The sequence below is a fragment of the Netta rufina genome, assembly GCF_964035555.1.
Source record: "Netta rufina genome assembly, chromosome: 2".
Classification (NCBI taxonomy): Eukaryota; Metazoa; Chordata; class Aves; order Anseriformes; family Anatidae; genus Netta; species Netta rufina.
In genome coordinates, this window is record NC_140124.1 from 31340529 (window position 1) to 31349921 (window position 9393).

Consider the following 9393-nt stretch of genomic DNA (forward strand, 5'->3'; position numbering starts at 1 on the left):
GCACCTTAAACCATCACTTTCAGTTATTCAGAAAACTAACTTCAAGTGTTTGATAGATTTCTTCTCTGTTTCCCAAGTGGGCATGATAGTCTTTTTATGTTTGTTCTCCAAATCATGCATATGTACTTCTTACAAAATCTGGTATATTAAAGTTGCTTGGTTAGAGTTCAAAATACTAGTAGAGACAGAAGGGTTAACTAAAATATTTTAAAATATTGGATATCCTGGTGTAGCTTCACCCTGTAGAGGCTATGATCATTTCACTGTTTGTTACAGTTCTGTCTGAATGAGACGTAATGCTTTCTTCATGTTCTCTATTACTGAAAGAAAAATAAATAAGAACAGTAAAATGTACTTAAAATGCATTGTATGATTAAGAAAATCTATTTTGATTAGTACATTATTCACTATAAAATTATTCACTATAAAATTGTTCACTATATTATTCACTATAAAATTAATTCATTAACACATTATATTTTAGAGATTTGTATAGTATATAGTAAAAATTCTTGCATATAGTAAAAGTATGTAGTAAAAGTTTCTGCGTAAGAATGCTAAAGCTGAAGGCAAAAACTTTCATGAATCAAAATGTTTAAATTAAAGGGATTTGACAAGATTCCTTTCAACTTCTTTACTTCTCAACAGCAAACCTGGTAATCATTGGTGACATACATTTTTGCAGTGAGATACTGCTGTGAGATACTGGTGTCAGGTAGATGGTATAGTGTAAGGACTAGCTCAACTTGAAAAATCACATTCCTTTTCAAAATATGGGTCATAGATGGTACTCAGGTAACCATCAGCATTTTTTTTTTTCTGTTTTCCTCCCACCACCAGCTGTTTACATATTGCAGTTGGATATTATATTGTAGTTGAGCCATAGTGACTTTCACCACTCTCCAGCAAACTGCTCAGATCTTGGTCCTGATTGCTCTCACACAACTCTTTCAACTTGTCTTACCTGAGTAGTCCCAGTAAATTCAGTGGGACTACTACTAATGGGCTAACATGTCTTGCTAGAACAGGTTAGATGATTATAAATGATTGTAAATGCTCACACACATTCCTTATTCATTACTTTGAGATCTTAACTGATTCTCAAGCACAGATGATTGAGATTAGTGTGTATCTGGCTGCTTACAGTGTGAAATGGAAAGTAACACCATGAAGCGGGCACTTACAGAATGGTATGTCTTGTGGCTCATAAGCGTATAGCCGATTAGAGTATCTTCCTGTGATATCAGCTCTTACTGTGAGAGATGGGTCTGAAAAAATAACCATATTAATCACTGCTTTCCACAACAGCTGAAGGCGATGCCCATGGTGCAGCACTGACAGCCCTGTTCCTGAGAAGTCCTGATTTCGTCAGCCATACAATTACGAGGCCGTTACGCTCTGTTCCAACCAACTGCTCTTTATGTGAAGAAATCCTGAACAAAAGCTAGAGCTCAGTTTTATATTATGCAGCTATTTTTAAGGGATTGATTACGCATGCATTTCATCCATATTTAAAGAAAAATATCTTGTATAACAAGTTCTGGGGTTACCTCAGGAGAGGCCAGTTTGACTGGACAGATAGTGAAGGTGATGCAGACAATGCAATATTAGCATGACCTACCGAGAGACTTCAGAGCTAAGATCTTGTGGATCTTAATGTTTCTATTGTGAAAGCAAGTTGTGAACATTACTCAACAGGTTCCTTTTACAAGTTTTTTGTTAGTTAATCATCAAACTCCTGTTGCTACCTTGCTCTGTTTGAGTGTGGGCTTCATCCCACCTAACTTTGGATGCTATGCCAGAGCTGGCCGCCTTAGGTTCCCTGCGCAGTCAGCGAAAAGGAATGTGTACAGTGGGGCACAATTCATTTGGTTTATTCCAAAAGTCAACTTTGCAATGCAAGAAATCATTTCTTAGACTCCACTGGCCATTGACTTTTTTGGTAATGTCTGCACTATGGACATCTACATTGTTAGATATTTACTTTCAGCAAACTTTCTCTCTTAACAGTGCTAGCAAGAAAGACAAAGAGCTAACAGGGGTTAACAGAGGCCCAGATACTAATAGATATTTAGGCACCTTGCTCCCAAACACAACATACCCCCCAGAACATATCTGTAACTTGCGAAGTTCACAGGGGCTGAAGCCTCCGATAGAGGGAGAACTGAACTCAGGTCTGCCAAATTCCAGATTAATGGTAATGACAAGTTCTGAGCTATTTTCTTTTTACAAAATTATTCATTTTGATGTCCCCAGGAGAGGACACTTGCATAGATTCAGAAATCATATCTTGAAAAGATGCATAAATATTGTACCTACCTATGAACATGATTCGAGGCACGTATTGTCCATCAGGTGACAGGTTTTTATCTGTAGTTTCATGCTGGCAGAGAAATTAAAGCTAATTATTAAAATATTCCTGTAAATATATATTCCTGGAGTAGGATCCCTTGTGAACAATCTCATACCAGAGGACAGAAACACCAAAGGTACTACTTGTGTGTGTATATCCACACACAAATGCATATATATGCATGTAACTGAAATGCCAGAGGTAATTAGATGGCATGAAAAATTCAAGACTTAGAAAGAGAAAAAACAAGCCAAATAGTGATACCTGTCAAATCTCCCCAAACCTTTCATACCATGAGATTCAGCATAATGAAGTTATTTTGGGCCATTTCTTGTACCTCTTCATTTTCAGCAAAAGCTTTCTTCAGTGCTAGAAAAGACATGAGCATTTTGAAGTCCATCTCAAACACTGCTATTCCTTCTGTGTTTGGGTACTGGAGACTGGCCACATTGTTCCTGTCACTGGCGATTCACATTCCTGAGGAGACACTTCAGGGCTCTGTCACAGCCTTTATTTTTTTGACCCTTGTCTGTGCAACCTCCCAGCTATGAAAATGGAAGCTCTCTTCTGTTATTTATGAAGCCTGTAGTTTCAACAGATACCATGTCTCGGCTTGACAAAAGTACTTTATTCTCAGAAAATTCTTGTTAGATCAATTTCATCAGTCTTGTCTGCTTCTCTAGTTACCCGTTCAGGAGGGCCAACAATATTAAATCTGTTCAATGAGTCAGTAACAAATATGTTACTCTTAATTTAAACTGACAAGTGCTGCATCAGGGATAGACGGACAGCAGCATTGAATATTTTATGTTCTTTTTTTTAGTAGGTTCATAGTGTACTTTTTGTAAAAAAAATAGTAATAAATTCATAGCTTTTCAACTACAATTTCATATACCTATTTATTTAAATAAGTTTTTGTAAGTACAAGGTAAATATATAGATATTTGTAGTTTCTTATAAATATGTTTACAAAAATTTAACACTCAAAAAAAATCAAAATTACCTTGGCAGTATTGGCAGTCTTCCAAATGATGAATGACCATCAGTGGCTTGTTACTTTATTAACAATAATAAAACATGTGGTTAGATAATTTGACAAGTACATAAATAGATAATTTTACTAGCAGACTGGAAAAGGCAAATTACATTTCACTGAATCACAGAATTTCTAGGTTGGAAGAGACCTCAAGATCATCGAGTCCAACCTCTGACCTAACGCTAACAGTCCCCACTAAACCATATCCCTAAGCTCTACATCTAAACGTCTTTTAAAGACTTCCAGGGATGGTGACTCCACCACTTCCCTGGGCAGCCTGTTTCATCTTATGTTAACTCACAGGAAAACCATATAGGCATTCTGTGAGGAATGACAGGCATTTTTGTAAAAGAGACAAAGGAAATAAAAGAAAGTAGAGGAACAGAGTTTCCTTGTCTATATAGTTTTTCTAAAGTAGAAGATTCTACAAGAGAGATACCACAGCATTCTGTGACAAGAGTCAGAATCATTTCATTCCTAGTTAATATACAATCAAACTATGAGTACTGAAGAGATATTTAATATAGCCTAGGCGTGTAGTTCTCCATGATTAATAAAATAAAAATAATCTGCAAACTGGAATGAAATAATTTTTATAAAATTAGGTTTCTCATCAAATGCTCCCTATGAAAAGATTTTTTTTCTTTTAAGCTTTCTTGAACAGATATACTCTAATTTTATTTTCATTTATTTATTTATTTTGGTAAATGTTTTTATAGATTATCAAAGTTTTATATTTTTTAGCATGTCAAAATATAAAACAATTCTATGCATTTTCTCCTACATTTTTTCAACTTGTGTTACTGTTCAGCCAATGAGTTATTAATGCTTGATTTGCAGTCACTGTCAAGAATTGTTTGGTTCATAGACATTTTCACAGGGTACAAGAAATTGATTGTCATTTACTTTAAAAACAATTTGCTTTCATAGAATCATAGAATTATAGGGGTTGGAAGGGACCTCAAGAGATCATCGGGTCCAATCCCCATGCCAAAGCAGGTTCCCTAGAGTAGGTTGCCCAGGTAGGCGTCCAGACAGGATTCCTATAATATAAATATGATTTTAGACTATAATAGTGTAGCACAAGATATTGTTAAATTGAAATTTCAATTTGCTAAATTTCAATTTAGCAATATCTTGTGCTACACTATTATAGTCTAAAATTAATGGGAATAGTGATTTAAATAAGTATTGTTATGCATCCTCAAACATATTTTCAGCTGAAACTCAGAGAATGACTCACTTAACTCTTGGTCCTACCAGGATAGTGAGAAATTGTGGTAAGTCACCATACAAGAACTAATATAATTGATTTCTAGCTGTTGACTGAGGAGGAAATCAGAGATCCATGATACATTAAAAAACAAACAAACAAACAAAACCTGTATTATTATTGTCTATTTATCATTGCCTATTCAAATGACAACACTGCTGTCGTTGAACAGCAGTATCATCTTTCCACAAAGAAAAGACAGTGTTCAAAGCAGACTTGCCTAATGGTCTATTATTGCTTCAGAGTCATAAGATCTCTACAAGTGCTTTTATTTATATGCAGAAAATCTGTTTTATTTGAGTGAGTGGTCTGCAAATCAACCATGACAGTGCTTCTTTGTTCTGTTTCATTACAGTGTATTCAAGCATGACTGTCTGATTAACAGCTTTGTCTCTCAAACTATTTTGTAATCTCTTACCTTTTCTTTGCTTGATAAAGCCCTTCTTCATAAGTTTGTACCCAGGTTATTTCATCTCCCCACCCTAGAAATATAAGAAAATGGTTAACTGGTGGCCATGCCAGTAACTCATAAGAAATTACATTTTTGACATTTATTGGTAGTTGTAAATAAATAGGATTTTTTTTTTTTTTTTCCAGTCAAATATTCCCAAACACTGTGGATATGCAAATTCTAAATCTGCTGATAGGTGCACTGGGATATTTAAAAAACAGACCTCAGCTGGCTGAGGATTTGTACCCAGTTCAGGTCCTTTGACAAACTCATTAGATCTCTTCCTGAATACTTAGAGGTCCCTAAATCAGTGACAAAATTCCTTATATCTTCATATTTCTTCTTCATATTGTCTGTTCTGTATTTAATGTAGATGCTGTAGATGTGTTTAAAAAGAAAGCTGGCTTATAAAAATGAGAGAGAAAAATAAAATATGAAAAGTCAAATAATATTAACTTTAATGTGAATAGTTTTTGAAGAACACATAGTTTTAAACATAACTCCTGAGTCACACATTTCAATCCATTGAGTTGCAAGTGCTTCATTTAATTAAATAATTTAATAAAAGAATGTCTGTTAAATAAAAATCTGCACATGGCAGAATAGCTTCTGGGTCTGGACCATGTTAAGTCTCCCGTTCTTTTGCACTGTCTGGGCAATGCTTGGTCCAGCCTTGGTTATGCAGAGATTTGCTGTTAGCTTTCTCATGGGGCTTGTGAGTCTACTAGGCCATCTCTTCTTTCAGGAGAGTGACTTTGATTTCAGATCTGTCTGGTTGATGGTGGGGTTCTGGCTTCTTAACCAGTGTGTTCCCAGCCCTGGCTGAAATCAACTGCTGACATAGGTAGTCACACAGAGAAGTCAGCTGGGGTCATTTTACAGCATGCTTAAGTATTCCCTTTTGATCTGTGAAAATTACATGTAATGTGCTCAAGGCTCTGCAGTATCCCAAAATCCCATAAATCAGAATTAGAAAACTGACACTTGCTTTCTGTGATAATTTGTTTCAAAGCTGACACAATAAAATTGACTTCTTGCTTTTTTTTTCTTTCTTTTTTTTTTTTTTTTTCCTCTTTTATTTATTTATTTATTTATTTTTGAATTTTGGCTGAGTGGGAAAAATGAATTCTGATCTAGGCAAGATAGGCAATAGGTACCAGATTGGGTGTAACCATTCTCCGTGGATACTACTTACGAAAAGTGATTTGACATTTCTCTTTGGTTAGTCCAGGGGTTAGAAAATGCTGTCCTGTATATATGAAGTGTTTCATATGGAAAAGCATTTATCCTTGTTTCTGGTATTTTATGAAGCTTTTTGACTGCCCTGTATTTATTTATTTATTTATTTTTGGTCATATGGAATAACTTAAAACATCAGTACAGTTCCTACAGTTGATCTGTTCCTATACTTCCCTTTGCTGCCCAGATGCCTCCCAAGCAACTAGCCTCTGATGCAGGGCTCTGCCAAGGCTTTGTATGGGAAGAACTCAAAGGTGAGCCATGGGGTCTGCATGCTTTGCACAGCTTGCAGAGCAGCTCAGGAAGTGAGCTGGAAATTTTGGAGGGTGAATGGACCTGAAAGGAGAGGGAAGACTGAGAATAGGAAAAGACCTCAGTCAGATATTTTTCCAGTCATTTTTTCTTGATTAGACATAAAGAACTTAAAATAGCATCTTCATTTAACATCCAGGTTGAAAATTATGAACCACAAGAGAATCTTTTAAGTGTGACTATCTGCTAATAAGGAAATGAAAATGAAAATGAAAATGAAAAGGAAAGATCATCCTCAAACCCCACAAATGGCTCAACCTGTTGTTCTGCATATACAAATGGGTCTGTAGAAAAAAAATGCACAGAAACTAAGTTATGAAATTGTATTTCAGGAGCTATAAGTTACCATATCAAATTATCTTTTAACAGGCATCTGAAAAACTATTTTTTTCACTGACAGTTCTTCAAGTGCATATGGGTTTCAGAGACTTAATTTAGTTTATTTGCTTCTACTAGGTCACTGTGAATGACATAAATTACAGAGGCTATATGAGGCCCTCAGACATATTCTTAAGAACAAACTGATGGAGTGAAATGACATGGAGGAAAAAGATACATTACTTAGTGTTTCACTTATCCTTAGAGATAAGTGAACCTAAGGAAGTATATATATGCTTTCAGGTATATTCTAAATAAAAACATTTCCAGACCTACATGGTAAGATGAGGAGATAACTACATAATGTGAAATATACATTACCTCTTGATAGTGTCTGAGGTGCTCTTTTTTCCTTTTTGATTGCCATTGCAAGGTTTGATGAGACTGCAATTAGCAGAAGGGGCAAGGCCAATGTTGAATGGAACATTATTTGATCCTTTTCAGTGCAGCAAGGAAACTGGAAAATAAAGCCTAACTTTGTGAACCAGGGCATTATCAGGAAGCCACTATCTTGTGAGATAATTTTCAAACAAATATTCTGATTTTCAACTATTTCTCACAACAAGAACTCAAATATTTCCCCTATTCTTCATGACATTTAAAAAGTGATTTAAAAAGCAATTTCCATCTCAAATAAAACTATCCACCAGTGTTCCTGTCTGCTTCCATATTCTGAAGGTGATTGCTTCTCTTCCTGACAAAGATCACTATAAGAACTTCAGTAATTCTGTTTTTGATAACAGTCAGAGAACAAAAGTGACGGTTGAGGAGAGGCAAAACAAAGCCAAATATTTTGAATAAATAACTCTTATTTCTGCCCTGTACAGCTGTCTTTAGACATTAAAACTCTGATGTCTGGGACAATACCCAATGATTTGTACTAGCTTAGAAGATGTAATCTGTGTAGCCCAGAATATCACCCAGTCAGCTTGCTGATCCTCACCGGAGATTCATTTTTCAAAGGTTGAGTTTTAGGATAAAGGATCTGCTGATAAAGTGCTTTGACTTAAACAGACAATAAAATAAAATAAAAATAAAATAAAAAAAAATTAAAGAACCCCCCAAAGCACTTTTGCCTGCATTTATAAAGAAAATTTCAAACTTGAATTTAGTAGTGTCGTTTACGTGGAATTACAGACCTGAGCACTGGCAAAACAAAATGCTTTGTGCTTCTCAGGACATGAAGGCATAAAAAGTGCAGCAGGTTTTATCCTTTCTTTAATGAATCCTCCAACACCACTAACATCACTGTTAATGGTTCAATTTCTGGTGAACAAATTCAAATACTGCTTCCAATAACTGGCAATCTCAAAAAAAGTATTCTATCTAAGTGACCGGAAAAAAAAAAAGCACATTAAGAAACAGAAAAAAAAAAAAAAGTATCATTTTATTGTTGCAATTCTGTGTTTCTGAAGAAATTTCCCCCAAATGCTAAAATAATTAATACACTCATAATATTTATTCTTCTCAGACTTGTCCATCACAGTTCCCTTTCACCCCCAACATGGCATCAGAATTGTTCTTTCTTTCACATACCTTCCATCTTAAGTTTGTTCATCTTTTCTATTATAGAGTGAGTTTTAGAAAGACACATCCTCTGGAGCTTATTAATTCTGCATATTAATTTAATGATTGGACATTATAGAATTTTAATAAGAAAACATAAAGTTTTCCAGTGTTTCATAAGGAAAGACTATAACTTTTAGCTAAGCTTGCAGGCTGAGAAATTTTTGGGAATAGAAACTCCATTCAAATTTTCACTATGTTGGTGCAGACCACTAATTTGAGTCAGCAAAAGCAGATCATTATACTTATATATATATATATATATATATATATATATATATATATATACACACCCTTCTATGGGGTGTACTGCTACTCTTGACAACTCAGTTTTTAAAGCAACTCTTTCACAGAAAGCTAACAACTGTAACGTTAGTTTATCTGTCAAATGTTAATGATAAAATATAGCATTTATATTAACCTGTTAAAACTCTATGTAAACATAAATAGTTATGGCTTTGAAATCACACCTGATATGTCACTATAAATCAGGTATGGAATGTGTGAAACACTACCTTTCATAATGTATTCACAAACAATCAAAGTGTAAATCTCTCCAAGTCACATGATTATTTATCTGAAGCTTAAATAATTGATTACCACCCTATTGAAAATCCACAGGGTTTTGGAAGGATGATTTATGGAGTTTTAGCTGGAGGCAATTGAAATTCAATATTCTGAAATTCTGATGCTACATGATCCAATGTTAGTTGAACTGAGTAAAGAAAAAAAAAGGCAGCCCGAAAAACATAAAAATTACCTTCATTTCTCTATCAGAACATACA

At 34.7% G+C, this 9393-nt stretch overlaps 1 protein-coding gene across 1 annotated transcript; it reads right to left on the bottom strand.

Moving 5' to 3' along the window:
• Window positions 1-270: 270 nt before the first annotated feature.
• Window positions 271-7469, bottom strand: AGR3 (anterior gradient 3, protein disulphide isomerase family member; the record flags this gene model as incomplete). The annotated part of the gene is made up of 7 exons (XM_084281898.1): window positions 271-320; window positions 1185-1268; window positions 2320-2383; window positions 2646-2722; window positions 3357-3409; window positions 5081-5144; window positions 7364-7469. The coding sequence occupies 7 exons, from the start codon at window positions 7467-7469 to the stop codon at window positions 271-273; spliced, it is 498 nt and encodes a 165-aa protein (XP_084138024.1).
• Window positions 7470-9393: the final 1924 nt, after the last annotated feature.